Source organism: Phalacrocorax carbo, chromosome 18, assembly GCF_963921805.1.
Source record: "Phalacrocorax carbo chromosome 18, bPhaCar2.1, whole genome shotgun sequence".
Taxonomy (NCBI): Eukaryota; Metazoa; Chordata; class Aves; order Suliformes; family Phalacrocoracidae; genus Phalacrocorax; species Phalacrocorax carbo.
The window spans coordinates 3200787-3220507 of record NC_087530.1 but is presented as its reverse complement, the minus strand read 5'-3'; the positions used below and the strand labels follow the sequence as shown (position 1 = coordinate 3220507).

General features: G+C 51.7%; 1 protein-coding gene across 5 annotated transcripts in view; it reads left to right on the top strand.

Annotated features, from left to right (window-relative positions):
• Positions 1-19721, top strand: part of NACC2 (NACC family member 2) — a 59515-nt gene that overhangs the window by 24689 nt on the left and 15105 nt on the right. For 2 of the 5 annotated variants that reach the window (XM_064468513.1, XM_064468517.1), the window contains exon 2: positions 12806-13732. In XM_064468513.1, coding sequence (XP_064324583.1) covers positions 12868-13732 — 865 coding nt within the window. In that variant the 5' untranslated portion in view covers positions 12806-12867. Of the gene's footprint in view, positions 1-5781; positions 5853-11720; positions 11903-12805; positions 13733-19721 lie in introns of those variants that run through there. The other 3 variants (XM_064468514.1, XM_064468516.1, XM_064468515.1) reach the window with 3 other exon arrangements.

The window sequence follows — 19721 nt, the reverse complement described above, 5'->3', positions numbered from 1 at the left end:
CTATTTGGCTGGCTCTTTCTTCAAAATCAGCCTTGGTTCAAGTGACTTAAAAATGCACTTTTCCCTGGGGACAGCCACCCGCAAAAGCCTTTCATTAAGATACAGTGGGTTTATGCAGCTGGAGTCCCAGCGGTAAAGGGAGTAAGTGGGAAAGGATGCCGGGGCCCCGCCGTGCAGCAGCCAACCTGCCTCGCTCCACGTTCTGCCAGGCCAGCGCGCCTTACGGCTTCCCAAAATGGGCGATTTTTGTCCTACTTTTGCAAAATTTGGTTCATTTGATTTTAATTAAATCTTTGGGCATAAATCTGTAAAGCACTAATTTGAGTACCGTGGCTGCTGTGCCTCTGTGTTGTGAGTAGCTTCTTGGGAGGTGAAGAGGAAGAACGGAGGGAGATGGACGAAGAGGAGGAACGGGGGAGATGGACGAAGAGGAGGAACGGGGGAGATGGACGAAGAGGAGGAACGGGGGAGATGGACGAAGAGGAGGAACGGGGGGAGATGGACGAAGAGGAGGAACGGGGGGAGATGGACGAAGAGGAGGAACGGGGGAGATGGATGAAGAGGAGGAACGGGGGAGATGGATGAAGAGGAGGAACAGGGGAGATGGATGAAGAGGAGGAACAGCGGAGATGGATGAAGAGGAGGAACGGGGAGATGGATGAAGAGGAGGAACGGGGGAGGTGGATGAAGAGGAAGAATGGGGGGAGATGGATGAAGAGGAGGAACGGGGGGAGGTGGACGAAGAGGAGGAACGGGGGGAGGTGGACGAAGAGGAGGAACGGGGGGAGGTGGACGAAGAGGAGGAACGGGGGGAGATGGACGAAGAGGAGGAACGGGGGAGATGGACGAAGAGGAGGAACGGGGGAGATGGACGAAGAGGAGGAACGGGGGGAGATGGATGAAGAGGAGGAACAGGGGAGATGGATGAAGAGGAGGAACAGCGGAGATGGATGAAGAGGAGGAACGGGGAGATGGATGAAGAGGAAGAATGGGGGGAGATGGATGAAGAGGAGGAACGGGGGGAGGTGGACGAAGAGGAGGAACGGGGGGAGGTGGACGAAGAGGAGGAACGGGGAGAGATGGACGAAGAGGAGGAACGGGGGGAGGTGGACGAAGAGGAGGAACGGGGGGAGGTGGACGAAGAGGAGGAACGGGGGGAGGTGGACGAAGAGGAGGAACGGGGAGAGATGGACGAAGAGGAGGAACGGGGGGAGGTGGACGAAGAGGAGGAACGGGGGGAGATGGACGAAGAGGAGGAACGGGGGGAAGTGGACGAAGAGGAGGAACGGGGGGAGGTGGATGAAGAGGAGGAACGGGGGGAGGTGGATGAAGAGGAGGAAGGTTTTGAGCGTCCTGGGAGCAGCAGCAGTGTGTCAGGTCGGTGCAGGGAAGGGCAGGAGTGCGGCAGCAGGGCCAGGGCTGGGTTGGGGCTACAGCACGTCTGCGAGGAACCTGCCTTGCGGGGAGCAGCAGGTGGGCAAGCTCACACCACGCCCCTGCCAGCGCTCTTGAACTGAAAACGTGCATTTTCACGTGTTGGTGGTGATGGACTTCCATAAAATCAAGGGGACCCCTGTGCCTGACGCAGAAGCAAGCTTATTAAAGGGAAATTATTTATGCCGTGGGCAGCAATGTGCTATAATACTCTTCATCAGAGGATATTGAGTTGTTTTACAGATGTTAAGTCTTCTGATGCCTCTGTGGAGTGGGGGAAGCATGGTTAATTTGGTTGTACAGGTGAGGACACCAGGCCTCGCCTCTGCTCCCGACCCCAGCCCCGACCACAGCCTGGCTCCTCGCCTGTGCCGCACCAGGGCCACGCTTTTCCTTGAAGTCAATAACCTGAGAGTTGTGGAAACCAGCCCTCCAGAATCGGGGTGGCTGGGGAATGAAGTCCCACGAGCCATTAAGGACAGCACCCAGTTCCCCAGTACCCTTTCTGGAGGGGGCAGAGAACTTCCTCTAGCTCTTGTAGTAAGGGATAATGTCCGGGAGGCGGCTGGAGGGCACCCGGCGCCGTAACGCCGGGCCTTTCTGTTGGACGGCATCGCCGGCCGTTGAATGGGGTCTCGAGCCTCCTCCGTGGGACTGGTGTGGGTGGGTGCCGGCGGTGGGTGCCGGTGCCGGCGGTGGGTGCCGGTGCCGGCGGTGGGTGCCGCAGCAGGTGCAGGAGCACCACAGGGCAGCTCCCAGCTCCGACCGCTTTCCCATGTTTCAGGAAAAAGCAGAGCAGAGAAAAACACCCCGTGCTGCCTCGGCACGGATTCGGTGGGTTACGAACAGGAGATCATCTGTTTCTCTTGGACTGGGAGCTGCTGAATGCGAGCGCCCCAAGACACCTCTTTTCTCACTGAACCGCGGGGTTTAGCAGATTCCAGCCCCGGGGACGCTTTCGCTCCCGCGCCGGGTCGCGGTGCTGAAGCACCAACGCCAGCCAGCCCAGCGCCGTAGCAGACGTTCACATTCAAGCTGATTCTTCAAATTTACCTCCTTTGCTGGAGATCAGCTTTCCCGGCTGCCCCGGAGGAAAAGGCTCCTGTTGTTTCTTTAAAGGCCAAGGTTAAATGAGCAGCTGCAGCGCAGCTCGGTGGTAAAGGCAGGGGTTTTTAGGGGTTGGGGAGATGAGCTGGTGCCAGCGCTGGCCCGAGGGGTTGCAGCTGGGCTGCTGCTGGGGTCCATCACCAGGGCTGGGGCTCGGGCGTGTGAGCTCCCCTCTTAAACCAGCGTCATCTCCCTACACGCGCCCATAAGCCCCTTTGATTTTTCTTTTAAAAAATAATTGGGTTTGTGCGTGTGGTGGTTTTTTTTTTTTAAAAGACTTTTAACTGAGAGACAGCAAATTTAGTATTTTCTGAGTCTTGGATGTGTTGTGATTTACATTTGATTTTAGGCATAATTAGAAATGCAAGTAGAGCGCTTTGTGTTTTACCTCTGCTTCAACTATTTATGGCATGATATGCAAATGAAGCAAGCTATGAATATTAAAGATTAGAGTATGTTACAAAGTATCACTGTCTTTAATGAGTTCGGTAATGGGCACAGGCTTTGCACACACTTTAATATGGAGGTATTTTATGTTGTGTGCCGTCTCCGCGGCTCTGCAGCTATCGATGCCGTGTTTGGTTACATCCCAGGAGAGCGGGGCCGTGATTTAAACCCTATCGAGCCCCGGATCGGCTGCAGTAGGTAGGTGCGATTTCCAAGCGTGCCCATGACAAAGGCGGCTGCGGCTGGCGAAGGGTGTTGATGGATTATTTCACAGAGACTGTTTCAGTTCTCGTCTAGGTCAATCCGTTTCATCTGCTGCGGCGTTGTAGATGGATCTGAGAATATGAAAGTGCTCGTCGACCTTTCAAGGTGCTTTGCAGCACTGGGAGGGAATCTTAAACACGCTCCTGCCAAAATGGAGCTGCTGCCTGTAACGTCACATAGACCCCAAGAAATTAATTTTGCCGTTCCTCACCAATTAGACTTATTGACATAGAATTATTTTGGGGTTTATTGACATATCTGAAGGCCTTTGAAGGAACATCTTATCTGCTGGGTAGCAGAGTGCTGGGAAGCAGGGCTCCTCGCATTAACCCTTTCTTGCCGTAGGAGCCTGGGCAGCCCGGTTAGCACGGTTTTATCTCTAAACCAACATCATAGTTATAAAAGAGGAAGGTAACAGTGGTTTGGGGCGCTGCAGTGCGTACAGAGATTTCATCCAGGGGTAATCTGAAGAACAAACTTCTGCTTGAGCACTGGGGTCCCTGCGGGATGCAGCGGATGCCGCGGGGTGATGCTGGGGGGGATGCGGGGTTGCGGGAGGTGGGGGAGAAACCAGCCAGATACGGAAAGCAACAGATTTTGTGCCGAATGGGGCTTGGGGAGGGTGGGTGGAGGGGAGGGAGAATGAAGCATGCCCCAGGGAGCGTGCTTTTCAGATATGAGGTATTTAAATTACAAATTTTGATGAGGAAGATTGTCAGCAGTATTCAAAACAGTGCTTAAATTCTTTTGAAACACTGTCGAGCTGTGCTGTGGCAGTTGAAAAGTTTGGCACACAAGAACTTGGCCCAGAAGTTGCTGCTTGGGTTTTTTTTTCCCTTTAAAGCTCAATTCATCTGTATTCAAGTATCCCACATGCTTAAGAAAAAAAAAAACCCACCAGGCTCACACTGCTTTGAGACAGACCCTTGTGTGCGAGGGAAGTTGCCAAAGTGATTGGTCTCTAATATTATTGGGGGGTTTCCTTGCTGGTTAATGAGCATTAATAACTATTTATGTGTGTGTATTTAAGAAAAAAAAGAATTTTGCAGCGCTTGTGTCTACTCATGAAAACAACCAGCAAACTAAACTGGGATTTCGAATATGCTTGTGATCCTCTGGATTATTAATCCACGTGCATTAGCTATACCTGCTTGTTTTGCTGGGTCGATCGGTGTTCGTTGCTGTGGGATCGGCTCCGTGTTCGCAACCCATGTCTGCGGCATATTGTGAACGTTGGGGAGACTTTCTTACCTCCAGGCTCTGACCCTCCGCTGCTGCGTGGGGAGGCTTGGATCTCTGCTAAACCCCCAGATTTAAGCAACGTATCCTGTGCTTTAGCTAGAGCTGTGCGTCGGTGGGGCTGTCCCGGGGACGCTGGCTGTTCGGCTGGGGCACAGCAGCACAAAACTTATCAGATGTTGGTGTTGGCTCTGAAGACGTACTTGACCACATACATATATATAAAAAACTTCATAATGTTATAGATATACTAGAATATATTGACCATATATAATACATAATATAATATCCTATATATAATATAATATTCTGGGCTGTGGAGTTGTCTGGGGGCGCTTTAGGATGTGTCACAGAAATAGGCACATTCTGAAGCTTTGGGCAAAATTTGTTGGACAGGTGAAGGGTTTTGTTGCAAGAGCAGAGAGGTCAGAAATGAAAAGGCGGCGTTGAGTCTCGTGTACGTTCCCGCCTGGGTGCTGCGGTCCTGAGGGTGGGAGCTGAGCCTGCAGGGAGATCCCCCCCCGCCCCGGGAAGAAGGAAGAGAGAGGATTGTTTGCTGAAGCGTAAGCAATAAATGCAACGTATGAAAAATGCGGGTCTTCTGCTTTGCCCCCATCGGCCGGGGGAAGGCGGGCATCAGGCTGAGGTGACCACCTCAGGTCACAAATTTTAGGTTTCTCGGGGGGTTTTGCTCAGTGATCAGAAAGCTCAGTTCTGAAAAGCGCCCTGTGCGATCTAGTATTTGCTTCTGTAAACCTGGAGGTACAGAGTTAAGATTTCTGCAGTATATAGCTTTCCTTTTCTGCAAGCTTATATTTCCATTAAGGATCAAGCTCAGATGCTTTGCTTTATAGAGTATTAAAAGTTTAATGTATAAATGTCTTCCTTCGCCAGAACTTTTTGGCAGTATTGTTTTCCAGTGCTGAAATTTCTACAAAAACATGGAGATCCCGATAGCTGCGAGGGCTCAGCTGCCCTTGAAGGGTTAATTATATTATGCCTACTATTTTTGCTTTTAAAGCCGGGAGAATAAGCTGTAGCCAAAAGTAAAAAGTCATTAATTCTAAGACAGAGATGTAAGCAAAGTTTCCTTCCCCTCTGCAGGTTGGTCAGGGTAGGCTATGCAGTAATTGAAAAGTAAAGGCAATTGAATTACAGGCTCCTGTCCAAACGGAGCGCGATTTCTTCTTCTTCTTTTTTTTTTTTTACAACCTCCATTGCATCAGAACTAGGCAGTATTCCTGATGTTCTCATGTGTGTTAATGCTGACTCACAGACTAACTTGCACAAGAAAAAAAACACACAGGCAGCTCCACCATACTAGGTAATGAGCTCTAGCAAGAAGCAGCGTCTGATGTTTTGTAAGCTTTTTTTAATTGACCTTTTAAGATATTTACTTTATTTTAAGGCTTTCTGTTCCGTAGTGGCACGATGGTAGAACTGAGTCATGCATGTTATATATTGCTAGCTCTGCTGTTGTGTACTAGGAGTGAGGAGAATACAATTGAGCATGGCACTTGTCTTTTTGATGTGTTACGGATGTGAATTAATGTTTGCGATGGGATGCAGGCAATGCACGCTTTGCAGAAGGCATGGTAATGGGGTGCTGTGTGCTTTCTGGTGGACGTAACTTAGTCGGGGTCTTGAGCTTTTATGAGATTGCAAAAAGATTAAATTCTGCAGAATAATTGTATTTTTTATCCATGTCTCTCCCTTACCCTTTTCCTTGCAGCAATCTGAAAAAAAAAAAAATATGTTGCATTTTCTATTTTTTTTTCTTCTCCTTGCTTTGGGAGCTTTTAAAATTAGTGATAGATAAGAAAGGGGAAAAAAAAAACCTAATTAAAAAATAATGGCAATACCAGGCTTCGCCTTGGCTGAATGACTGCACTTTTTGGAGGCAGCAGCCTGCCGGTGGGTGACCTCGAGCGGCGGCGGAGCGCCCAGGCTGCCGGTGACTCACCTTGCAGCAGGGCAGAGCCCGGGGAGCTGCCGCCGCTGCCGGGGTCCCCAGGCAGAGCCCCCAGCACCCCAACCCCGGGCTGCCCTGGCAGAGGGGCTGCGGCTGCCCGGCTGGGCTGGATCATCAGCGTTAATTTAATTCACTTTTTCCATCTTTTTTCCCCCGTTCCCCTGGCCGAGCCTCCAGGTCTCTACTTTCCGTGTGAACTTTTAGGGTTATAAAGCAAACGTAGCTCCGTGCTGCATGTCTGCTCCGTGTGTGTTGCTTATGTGTTACTGAGAAATATTTGCAAATTCCGTTTCTATCTTAATAAGGCAGAAATAATCTTCTTTCACCCATTGCCACTGGCTGCTACACTAAAAATAGGGGACGTTAGCACTGCTCGCCGCTTGCCACTTGCAGCATTTCAAAAATAAATACTTTGGAGCTGCGGAAACAAATGCTGCAGAAGAGAAGAGGAGTCTCGGCATGACTGTCATTTGATTACCAAAGTTAACCTTGTTTTCTTTCCCCTGCCAAAGACGGGCATTAAACCGTGCAGGCACTGATGGCGTTTCACGTTTGTGCCCCAGTCCCTCTCCCTTCCTCACCCCGGGTTTTCCGCCCCGAACCCCGATGCGGGCAGAGGGGAGTCGCGTTTTTTGGGGGGGGGGTGGGGGGGTGCAAAGACTTTTCTGTTTTGCTTCTCAGCTGCCTGCCACAGCGACCTGTGGTGCATGCGGGGTATGCACAGCGTGGACCCAAAGTGCATTTTATTTGACTTTATTTAACTATTTCTTTTCATTAAGGCGTTACAGCGGCTCCATGCTCGGGGAATGGTACTTTGCCACCAAGTTTTGCAGTTAGCTGTTGCGTATTTTCCTTTGGGCTTATGTAAAAAGTGCATTTCCTTTTCATTAAAGTGGGGGGAGGAACCCCAAAACCCTGTAGCAAGAGCTGGGCGGGTGGCACCCCTGGGCTGGGGCAGGGAATGGGTGGGTGGCTTTGGGGAGCCCCTGCCTGGCTGGGTGACATCCCCCTGCCAGCCTCAAATCCAAGGGTGGAATTTTCCCCCTCTCTCCTCATTTACAGAAGAAAGGGAAGTTTCCTTTGACCCTTTGGGGCCTTCGAGGGCAAGACTTTTCAGCTCTTTTCTTTCGAGGGGCTTTGGCTGGGTGGGGGTGAAAGCCCTTGGCCGCTTTGTCTCCCACCCCCGGTGGGTCCTGCTGCCTTTGTCCTGCCCCAGCTGCTGCCCCGCGCACCCTGCGCAGGGCTTTGGGGGTTTTGGGGTGGGATTTGGGGGATGGGGGGGGATGTGAAGTCTCCAAGTCTCTTTGTATGTTGGCTAAGGAAAAAGACAATTTAAATACATTATCTAATTATTTCTGATTACTCCCAAGGGAGCTTTGATGCCAGCATCTTCTTCTAGGTCGATGCTTTTTTCCTTTGTTGTTGTCGCCTTGCCCCGACCTTTCAGGCCTTGGAGCAGGGAAATAGTTCAGAAAAGAGCAAACCTGCTTCCCGCCCCCCCCCCCCCCCAATAGCATGTGAACGCAGAAACTGAGAATTCTCAAACTCTCATGGAAGTTGTATCAAATAACAGCTGCATTTTTTATTAACATCTTGTGACAAAGGCTATGACTTTACAAAAAGCATGCAGACATGTACAAATCGTCCTGCTACATCCAAGAGCTGGAAAAGAGAGGCTGCCATTGGAAAACAAAATGATGTTTTGCTTGAATGGTCACATATCTCAAATGATTGGGGGGAGCGGGGTGGGTTGGCTGGTTTTAATCCAGTTTAGTCCAAGTTTTCCCATTTGGTAGGAGGTGTCCGGCTGATGCTGTGTCACCTGTAGGACACGGCAGCCCAAAGGGGACGGGATTTTTCTGGGTGGCGATGGCGCCGGGGGCTCCTCCTGCACCCTGGGGCACAGCTCAGCTTGGGAGACAAGACTGCAAAATACAGTTTGTGTCTGTAATTGCTAAGGTCATTTCTCCTGCAGCACAGCTCTTCCCGTGTCAAATGGACTGGAGCCATTTCAAAGCATTCAAAAGTAGCTTTGTGCTTTTTTTAAAAAAAAAAAAAGGCATATTTAGTAGAGGAGAATTTTAAGTTAGATGCTATCAAGTGTTACGGCATTCACTATCTAGTCACAGTAATATTTTGTTGCTGTTTTCAGGGGATGTGAGGTCCCGTGGTGAGCAGGTTCTCCTTGGCTTTCAAGACCGCCTTCTTTTATTTCTTGAATTTTTGGGGGGTTTTGGCTTGTTGGTGTTTTGGTTTTTGAGTTGTTGTTTTTTTTTCTTTGTTTTTTCTATAGTCTGGTCATAAAAAGGCAGGGGCAAAGTGGGGAGGAAGGAACAAAAATCCAGCACCCCTGGCCTACAGTTTATTGAAGTGGTTTGGGCTCTTGCAGCTCACTGGTACGGCTTCGCTCGCGTTCCTCGGTGCTGTTTCTAGACCAAACACCGTTACTTTTTTTTTCACCATTTCCCTGCGAGCATGTTTCAGGGCCTTTTATTCCCAGGAAGACTGGAGGTTTATGCAGTCACTGGGTGCCACTGGCAAGCTCGCCCACTCGCTCAGCAGCTTTGTGACCAGCAGCTACAAAAACCTGCTGGAATCGGAGAAGAGGCCACCGGGAGCTGGAGTGATGGGAGTTTTGGGGTGGGACCCCTTCGGGGTGGTCAGGCCAAGGCTGCAGTCCTGGGGAAGGCATACCCTGGGAGGGGTTGGTCGCGTGGAGCATCCCGGTTCAAACTGTCATGTCTCATGGGAGGTTTTAAATGATATCTGCCAATAATTTGCTTGGCTGGGGCACTCTGGTGCTTCTCACCAGCTTTAACCTATCCTGAACTGGCACAATTTTGGTGTTTTTAGAGAGAGGCATGGGTTCCTCCTGGCATGCTTGGCTTGTTTACAGAGCAGATTCTAAGCAATATTAATAATTGATATCTGTTTTAAGTTGGTTTGTTCTGTACTACCAAGCTGTCCCTGGCTGGTCCCACTCATCCTGCCCTGTTGGGTTTCTTCAGGACGGGTTGAGAGCAAGTCCAAGGGGAACCTGTCCAGTGCCTTCCTGGTCTCCCCTCCAGCTCTAAGGGAGCTCTTGCTGTTAGGAAAGAGGAGATCCTTCTCCAACCACGGTCCACCATCCGCATGGACAAGGCTTCCTTCAGGTGCCTGAATGGCAAAGTTATGTTTTTGTAAAGCACAATGAATTTCAGTAGTTTTCACAGATCCAGAGAGGATCTGTATTTGCCAGGGCCAGACTGGTTGGTGGTGGCATGGTTGGAAGAGGTCTTGGGCTCTTGGGCTTGGCTGTCGTGATGTCTTCTCTGACCTCCTCTCAGGCTGTCACCTCGGTCCCCTCTCGGTGCCTTAGCCTCCTCATCAACACCAGGCAGAGATGTCATTGACCTCTACGCCGGGTTTGGATTAACCCGTTGGGTGCTCCCAACGCATGGAGGTTCTGGAGGTCCTCGGTTGGGAGCGTCACAGCTCTGCCAAGCGCCAGGAGGCGGCAGGTCCCGTGGGGAGCAGAGCAGATGTGTTAGTGCCGGTTGTTGGAAGAGCAGGGGAAGGTGGCCAGCCCCAGACGCTTGGGAGTGGCAGCAGTTTTCTGCTGTGGAGTTGAACTTAATGCACCAAACATCTATTTGGATGGTGGAAGTGGAGGTGACGCGTGATCCGGCAGGGAGCATCACCGGCCCCGGCTGCGCTCCCTACAGTTATCCACTTCTGAGGATGGATTCACCTTTAATCTCTTAAATTTTAACTGTGTGTGACCATCCGAGCAGAGCCATTGCAACAAATCCGAGAGAACAGCAGAAATAAAAACGCTCTGGGCAAGAGAGAAGTAAGCAAAGTGAGGCCCCACCCTCTTTCCCAGAAAAAAGCACCAAACATGCTCAATAAATGCGAAGGTAATTTAAAATCTGAATCCAGGAGACAATGTGACTAGGATTTCATTACTTAAGCAAATGGATTTGCTTTTAGTGGATTCAGCCACAGACTGAAAGAAGCTTTCCCCAAGGGGTAAACATTTTTCCTGCATTTGAAAGGCTTTCTTGGGGGGGGTGGGGGAGTTGGGGGGGGGAGGATCAGAACTGTGGCTGCCCACAGAGCACCTTTATTTTGGGCAGATTTGAGCATTCCCAAAGCTGTCCTTTTGGGCTGGTGGGTTTGGGGAGCCCCTGGGGTGGGGCGGGGGATGCTGAGGGATGCAGGGGGATGCAGGGGGATGCTGGGGGATGCTCGCCGCCCTCGCCCCGCGCCTTCCTCCGGCCGCAGGAGTTAACCAGCAGCAGTGCCAGCTCTGCAGACTGTTTGGAATAGTTTAAATGCTTTGACACTCTGGATGTACTAGATGGCAGGGGAGGCAGTTTACAGCGTCATTCATATGCAAAACTGCACTATAAATTTAAAACCTGTCTCAGTTGCCGTGGCACCACTAAGCATTTCATCAGCATACAGTACAGTATTTCTGCCATCTTTGTTTGCATTGCAGTGACTCATCAAAAGTCTGTCTTGTACCAACACTGAGAGCATTCCTCTGGCACTGATATTTCTCTGTTTTTAAAGCTTCGGTTTGAAACTGGCATTTACTTCAGGTCCCTAATCAAAGGGCTCTATTCATTGCAGAGAGCAGCCTGAATGTTAATCTGCATCCGGCCTATTCATTTAGATGCTGTGCGCTGCCGGGGAGATTTGACTTGGTAAAAGCTTGAGCTACAGCAGATACAAACCCAGGGTTTGATACTATATATTTTTTTTTCTCCCCCCCTCCCCTGAGCCATCATCGCCGCTGCGTATAGCGCGGCGGCCAGGGCCACACGGAGGGCCGCGGAGCCCCTCCGGCGAGCGGCCGCGCTGGGGACGGGCGCTGCTGAAGGTACGTTCGCTCCCAGCCAGGCGAGGGGACCAGGAACTTCCTCGCTCGGAAGAATTTTTTTTAACCATGCAGATACAATTAAATTGGCTCCGAGTGTGTTCCCTTTTCTTCCTGTTACCCCGTGGCCTTGCAGATAGGACTTTTTTTTTTTTTTCCCAGCAGTGGGAACAGAGCAGCTCTTTGTGGTTTATTATTTTCTTTTCAGAGATTCTTTTTTTTTTTTTAAATCTTTCTCAGATAAACTTCTTTTTTTATCCTTTTTTTTTTATATATATATTGTTCTTATGAGCTTTCAGTACTAGTTAACCGTAGTTTTTCTTCAGTAGTATTGAAGGCAAAAAGGATTTTAAATCTCCTGGACTCTTGCATGGAGCTCGGGGAGGGGGGACGGGGGGGTTTGGGCTCTGGCTGGTGTCGGTGAATCCGCAGTGATTTGCTTCGCTGGAGTTTCCGTGCACGGGCTGCACTAGCGCTACCTGCTCCGCCGTTGCACGGGGTCTGTGGACGAGGTCCCTTCCAGCGCAAGGCTTTATTTGGTCGCTGAAAGGAGGAATTATCCCCGTGGCCAAAAGGTACAGCTGGCCTTAAAGAGCGGCCGCGGTGGGATGCAAAGCCGGAGCCATCGCCGTCGTCGCTTTGAGCCCGTTCCATGTGAGGCTGCTCGGAGGGTCCCCGGTGCCGCTTGGCTGGGGCCGGTACCCCCCGCCGGGGGGCGATGGGCTGGGGGGGACCGGGGGCTCCGGCTGCAGGAGGGGCTGGGCTGGGGCTCCCCCTGCCCCACTTCGGATTTAGGGGAGAAAAATAAGAAGACAACTTGGTAGGCGGCTCGCTGCGGCACGTTGGTTTGTTTTATTGGGGCTCAAATGTCTGGCTTAATTTGGAGATAAGCCTCGTTTTGTTGGAGGATAAATCTGTTGAGAAGGGGTTTAACTGTTGAAATGCTCCCTCTTTCTGGTGCAAATGGGAAGATTGCTTTTCAAAGTGCTTTTTCCTGGGAGCTATCGCTCCGGCAGAATCCTGTATTTATTTCAGGCAGAAGGGCACATTGTTTTATAAATATCTTTTCTGTAGTTTCAACATAGCTGCTGGTTGTTGTGTTTCTTATATAATGCTACCCGAGATCTGTCTGACTATCTTACGCTTGCTTTACTGTTCACTCCTCTCCCATTACCGTTCAGATTTTCCTGCATAAAGTAAAACCCCCGGGGGAATAAATCCGTGGTGCTTATTTAAACAGACCACAACTTGAAGAAAACGCTTGTGTTTTTGGAATATCCTTTCCCATTCACCGATAGCGTTTCCAACGTTGTTTGAAAACATCGATAAGTAATTTTTGTAAGCGGCCGCCTTTCCGCATCGGCTCTCGGAGCTTAGCTTTGAGCCTTTGATGTCGGGTGAGGTGGGTTGCTCTGCTTCTGCTTTGGTGAACTGTCTAAAAACGCTGTGCCTCTCTCCCTGCCTTCTCCGTTTTTCAGATGTGCCCTACTTTGGATATTCCTGCATTGAATGTCTGAGGAGCTCCAGCCGATCCTGAGCCATGTCGCAGATGTTGCACATAGAGATTCCCAACTTTGGGAACACCGTTCTGGGCTGCCTGAACGAGCAGCGGCTGCTGGGGCTGTACTGCGATGTCTCCATCGTGGTGAAGGGCCAAGCCTTCAAGGCGCACCGGGCGGTCCTGGCCGCCAGCAGCCTCTACTTCCGAGACTTGTTCAGTGGGAACAGCAAAAACGCCTTTGAGCTGCCGGGTACCGTCCCCCCGGCTTGCTTCCAGCAGATCCTCTCCTTCTGCTACACCGGGAAGCTGACCATGGCGGCGAGCGAGCAGCTGGTGGTGATGTACACGGCGGGCTTCCTGCAGATCCAGCACATCGTGGAGAAAGGGACGGACTTGATGTTCAAGGTCAGCTCTCCCCACTGTGACTCTCAGACCACCATGATCGAAGACCCCAGCTCGGAGCCGCAGAGCCCCTGCAACCAGCTGCAGTCGGCCTCGGCGCCCTATGTCATGTCCCCCTCCATGCCCATCCCGCTCCTCACGCGCGTCAAACACGAGAACCTCGAGCTGCAGGCAGCTGCCCTGCCCGGCCTGCCTGGCAAGCGGCCCCTCGAGCCCGGCGCCCGGGAGGGGGCAGGCGGCGGCGGCCCCAACGCCGGTCCCCTGAAGCTCTCCCGCGTCTCCTACTACGGGATGCCCAACCTGGCCACCCTCATCCCCAACGTCCAGCAGGTCCAGTACTCGCAAGGGGAGCGGACGAGCCCCGGCGCCAGCAGCATTCCCACCACCGACAGCCCCACCTCCTACCACAACGAGGAGGACGAGGAGGACGACGAGGCGTACGACACCATGGTGGAGGAGCAGTACGGGCAGATGTACATCAAATCCTCGGGAGGCTACTCTGGTAATGGACAGTCTTCTCTCCTTGGGTTTTCTGCTCTCCTTCGGTGGTTGCTTGGTCCTTCCTCAGCCGGCGCGGGTAGTTTTGGGCTTGTTCATCAAGTGTTTGTCTTCAGGGGCTTCGTTTGATTGTTCAGGTGGCGCGGCGCAGAAGGCAGCGCACGTGGTGGGCTCGGTGCTGGTGTCAGGGTACGGCCGGGGCACGTCCCCCCGTGCCATCGCTCATGGGCTGTGTCCCCAGCTGAGAGGCTCTTCAGATAAGAGAGGCCGCACCATCCGCCACGGTTGGCTTAGCCCTTCGCTTTTTGGCCAAGGCTGCCGACAAGCCTGGTGTGGTGGTGACGCCCATCCCGCGGCGATGGCTGAGCTCACCTGCCGTGGGTCGGCCGAGAGCGATGGCCGTCCGTGGGGAGGGAAGCGTCAGCCCTTGCCAGCCCGGCGGAGGTTAGATGGTCGGTCTGGGAGTCAGCCTTTGGCGAGGCGCAATGGACGTTCCCTCTGTCCTGCCCTTTTAGAGTAAAATTTTTAAAAAAGTGATGAATGTATGACATTTGGAGGAAGGGAGAAAAACATCAAATAAATCATTTTTATAGATATTAACTAGGAAATCTGTAAAAAAAAACCAAAAGACGGACTTTTTTGCCCGCTGCCTGAAGTGACCCCACTTCCCTTCGCCAGCCTTGCCCAGCGCATCGCTGTCAAAAAGGAAAAAGCAATTCGGGGGCGTTTTAATAGTATTTTATTTCTCTATTAGGTGAGTCCCTGGGCGTGCCTTAGAGAGAGGAGGTGGCTTCACTTTGGTGGTGCTCGGCCGGGAGCTGCCGGCTCAGCCCCGGGGCGGGTGCGGAGGCACGAGGCCCCTTCCCTTTCGCTTCCCATGCAGCAGAGGGCTTCCTCGGGCATGCGCCCCGTGCCCCTTGCAGGGCTCAGACCCCGTGGAGGAGCAGGGGCAGGTGGGGGGTACGGAGCCGGGGGCTCGGGACCGGAGCGGGAGGTGCCCGGCTGCGTCGCTGCCGTGCCTGCATCCCGCGCAGATGGAGCTCGCGGCACCCCGCCGCAGGCTCGGCCTCGGCGCAGTGGCCTCCCCGTCGGAGCTGCAGGTGTCTGTGGTGGCAGCTTTGATCGGCGGGTGCTCTCCGGGGAGGGACATCTTCCCGCCGGCTCTGGCAGCGCGGAGCATCCTCTCGCCTGCAGCCACTTTCCTGCTACAGTTCTGCCCGAAATTGCTGGACTAATTTTGCAAATATTTAACTCTCGTTGGTTGGAGAGTTGGCGTGCTTTCCTCAAAGCCGTTTGATTTTATTCTTAAGCAAGGGAGAAGATTTGACAAATATGGCCTTTTCTATTACCTGAAGCCAGCCAGGCTTTCCTTAGTACTGACAACTGGCTCATCCCCATCCCGTCCCAAAGAGCGGGAGCCCAGCATCCCCTTGGCATGTCCCCCTGCCAAGTAGCAAGCAAATAAGCAACATTTTCCAAGTGTTTTTACCAAGCCATATGTGAAAGCGGGGAAGCATACTGGTAGCATTGTTACTATTTTAATATTAAAAATATTTGCTGAGAAAGGCGGACAAGCCAGTTGTAGAAAATGAGCCTCAAAAGCCTGTCTGCTCTCTCTGCGCGGCGGTTGGTACCGGGCGGGCGAGGAGGAGTGGGATCAGGGGATGCGGATGAGGTCGGGGTCTCCTCCGTGGCCGCCCACCCGACAGGAGCAGGGCCCCGTGCCCCAGCTGCTGTTAGAGTGAGACCGAAGAGAAAAGAGAAATCAGGCTGTTTTCCCTCACGCTGGTTTTGTTTTTATTTTGCCTTGCACTTCCCCGCTGTAGAGCATGTGGTGAGTAATGTGGGTTTGCCTTCAGCGCCTGGGCTCGCAGCGTTATTCCTCAGAGCAAGGGGATTATACCCTTGGACACGGTGTTTTCCTTCGCTGTCACAGGGCCAGTTCATGCAGTAACAGAGCAAAATAAATTCAGAAGATGAGGGCAGGACCAGCCCCAGGACAACTGTTAGGCTGTACGTAATTCTTGCGGTGGGGGAGTCGTCCCAGTTGGAAAAGTGAAAATACCAGCAGCTTTTTCGGGCGTCGCTGGAGATGCTGCAGCCGTCCAGCCCTCGCGGCGGAGCCGGGCATCTCGCAGCAAAGTTTTCCTACTTGGTTTCTGTAGGGGGAAGACTTGAACCGTGTCGTGATGCCGAGGCAAAGGCCATGCAGGGAGGAGGCAGGTCAGGAGCACGGCGCTGCCCGGCCCCGCTGTAAGGCTCTAATATACCACATTTCTGCTAAAATATCTCTTCCACACCAGCCCATTTCAAGGGAGTTTTCCTGTTTTAAATAAGCCAGCTATAGTATCAGGCTTCCTGGAAAAGAGGGCACACAAAAAAGAGATTAAAAAAATAAAACCTAAGCTATTCCATTATGGTTTGGACTTGTACAGCTAACTGTGTTTTAATTACTTGGGATAAACTGTACCCTCAAAAGGTGCAGAATAATAAAACCATAAGATGGAAGAGAGAAAGCAGCTAATCCTGCTCCTGGCATGTAAATCCCGACAGCCTTACAAAGGCCTGGGGGAGGGGGGAGCCCTTTAAAATACTGATTGCCAAGGTTTCCAAGAACCCCGTTTGTCAAAACAAAAACAAAGCCGAAGCAGAGCGCAGCCGATGAAGCCCTGAATTTCAGAGAGGTTGTTTTTCTTTCCTCCTTTTTCTCCACTTATTCATTCCCCAGCTGAAGCGCTGACTGAGCTAACACTGGCGAGTGTGTGGTGGGATGCTCGTGGCTGATATTCTTCGCTTCCCTTGAGCATCACCCACCGCTCCGGAGGCCAGGGGCAGCACGGAGCAGGGGAAGGCACTCGGCAGGACCCCGCCGAGCCCGGGGAGGGTCACGAAGCCTCTTCGTGCCCTGAGGCTGGGGTTTTTTATCTATTTTTGTGCACCCCTTTTTATAGTCAGGACCACCCTGAATCTCCAAAGCCGGGGTCAGAGGGACAAGGAGCACATCATCACCTTGACCAGGGCTTTGATGGTGGTACAGGGAGCGAGGGGGAGGTCTGGTTAAGTGATGTGCCTCTTGCAGCAGTGGCACTGGTGTGATGGACCAGGGAAAGAGTTGGACCTGCAAAAGGAGCGGCAGAGAAATGAAAGGGTAAGCCCAGTCTTAAACATGGGCCGACAGGAGGGTTAGGTTTAGGCGTCAGGAGAGAGGGTGGCACCTTGCAGGGGGTTGTAGGAAAATGTGCCTCAGCTTCCACCTGCTTCTGGCCGCATTTGGTGGCCGTGGTGTCACTGCCAGCGTCCCCGCGCCCGCCTGCTGCTGTGGCAGGCTGGGAGCGTCGTGGTAAAATGGCTCCTTATTCTATAACTAGGTCTGGTTGCCAAGAACATGTGGGCCTTGAGGACACGAGTGAGACTTAATGAGGTTTCTAGCATCTGATCTGAGGACTGCACAACTCCAGAAAATATTAAACAAAAGCAAAGTATTTTTATCCGTGTTAATTACAGCGTCGCGGGCCTGATCTGAAGTGGGTTTCAGCAGGACTTGCAGATGCTCGGCGTTTTTCTGCACTGAACCGCGTTCTCGTAAAGCTCGCTGCTTAGCAGATGCAGTTAATTTAATTTTGACAGGCGCAAGCGAAGTTGCGCGAGGGTCCATCCTCCTCCCCTGCTCCTGCTGCGCCGTTTGCAGGGGAGAGGAGAGATCTTTATGCAGCAAATGGCTGGAATGTAAAGGCTAGACTTGAAAGTTATGAAATCCCGAACTGACAAGAGCACACTTCATTAAAAATTCATCTAAAATAGCCATTATAGAATAGTTGTGGTAATTAGCTGAGAGAATAGTTTTCTCTCCTGGCCTCTGATTCCTGACAGTAAGGAAAGAGGGCAAGAAACAACCCAGAATCCATAATGAGCAGCTCCGGCGCAGCCCGTGCAGCATCCTGAAGCCAGCCTGGGAACGGCGCGCTGCAACGATGTAAATCACAGCTCGTGACGCCAGATAATTGCAGCCGTAATAAAGTAGCTGGTTCTAACTGCGGGAATGGTGATCCGATCCCGCGAGGACCAGTGCCGTGCGGTGGCCGCTCTGACGCTGTGCTGCGCGCAGTGGGATGCTCGCGAGCAAAGAGACGGTGGGGTTTTTTTAAGGGGATAAAGTGGTGAAAAGAGGATGCCCCGGTTATTTGCCGGAGCACTTCTCCTTTGGCTTGTCGTTGAGGGCCTGTGCATGGCTGCAGACAGCCCCGCTGCTGGCAGCGCGCGGTGTGCCGACGGGAGCCGGCCAGCGCCGGCATCACCCATCCCGGCACGGGGACCGGTGGTGCTGAGCGGCCCGAGGAAGGCAGAGCCCCTCGCCTTTTTTGGCGTTAAACTTCCAGTCCCGGTTTCCTCACCGTAAAACACAGATGTTTAATTTTAGGCTGGCAGATGTTTCACTCCTGGCTGAGATCTGAAGCGAAGGCAAGATAGGGGTATTTATAAACCAGTAATATTTTTCCTATACTAATTCCAGATTACTTCCCTGTATAAATAGGTCACAAATCAAATCTCTACATTCCAGTACGTTGTTATAAATATACTATTTGTAAAACGTAAACTATCCCAGTTGGGACTATATCATATATCTGTCCGGTGGTGCGTGCGTGTGTCCTCTGTGGTACAGGTTTACATACGCAGGCAGATGCTGGGGCTGCAGCAGGGATGCTATTTTTGGGGTAGTCCCACTGCCAGTGGAAAATAGGCTAATGGGATAAAAATGTTTGTAAAATATTGCTATTTGAAAAGAAGCTTCTCGCCGTGTAGAGAACAGCGGAGAAATAGCCATGTGTTTGCCTACGTGGTGGCTGGTGGTGGAGCAGATGGAGGTGGTTTTGTAGCCACTGAGGTGGACCAGGGCTTGTGACTTGTGGTTCCATGTTGGGGCTCTGTCAATGTTAACTTTTGGGTGAGGGTCCATCACTCTGATCTTTCTGTATCTCAAAGTCTCGTTGCTAAAACATAAATAGTTGTTTCTTACCCATGGGGGTATGTCGAAGTTTATATCCAGTAAGTGGTCCAGAGGAGAACCCAGACTAGTAGGAACTGGGAGGTCATGAATAATTTTGCAGCCCTGGTGTTTGGATTGTCAGAAACTAAGGAAATAAGTGAATAGTGGAGGTGGGTGTGTGGCCAGCAGTTCCCAGCGGTGCTGGAGCTCAGGCACTCACCCGAGCAGCTTGTTGCCCATCACAGGTGAGGGTCGACGGGAGCTGTGCGGGCTCAGCACCTCTGGTCCCAGGCACCCTGGGTGGGACGTGCAACCATCCTGGCATCGCCAAAACCATCATGGGCTCAGCAAGACGGTGGTGTAACAGACCTCTGAGGCGAACAGTGCGTTTTAGGGACAAGGAGGACGCGCACCCCTGGCATGCAAAGCCTGGAGCCGTGGAGCACCGGTGATGCCCGCGACTCCAGCTTTCCTCCGAGCACGGACCGGTGAGTTGGGTTGAGGTTGCTTCTTCAGCCAGAAAACCCGGGATATTTCCCATTCTGGACCACTTGTTGCCAGCTGCAGTGTCCATGTAAGTTTGAGATGAAAGCATATATCTGAATAAATAAAATGTACCAGTGTTTGGCTGGCAGCTCTCATTGCTTCCTCTGTAATGATTTCCTGCCCTCTCGGCTAGCTGGTAGGCTCCTTTCTTGGTCAAGAACAAAACTGTATTAAACAATACATCACATTGTTTGCCCTTTCATTCAAAGGGAAGGAGCCGCTGCCCTCCGAAGATACAAATTAATTAGAAGTAAATACTATCCTGTTCTTCAGAGCATAAAGGCCAAACAGACTGGCTTTCTTTGAAAACATGGGACCAAAGTGTCTCTTGTACCCTGCTTCTTTACATAACCAGTTGCTATCTGCTGAACTGAGGTGGCACTGAAAGGCCTAAATCTTCAGTTGTTTTTGTTTAGTATCGTTGAATTTGTGCTAATGCTTTAATGGAAACAAAGCCCAAAAA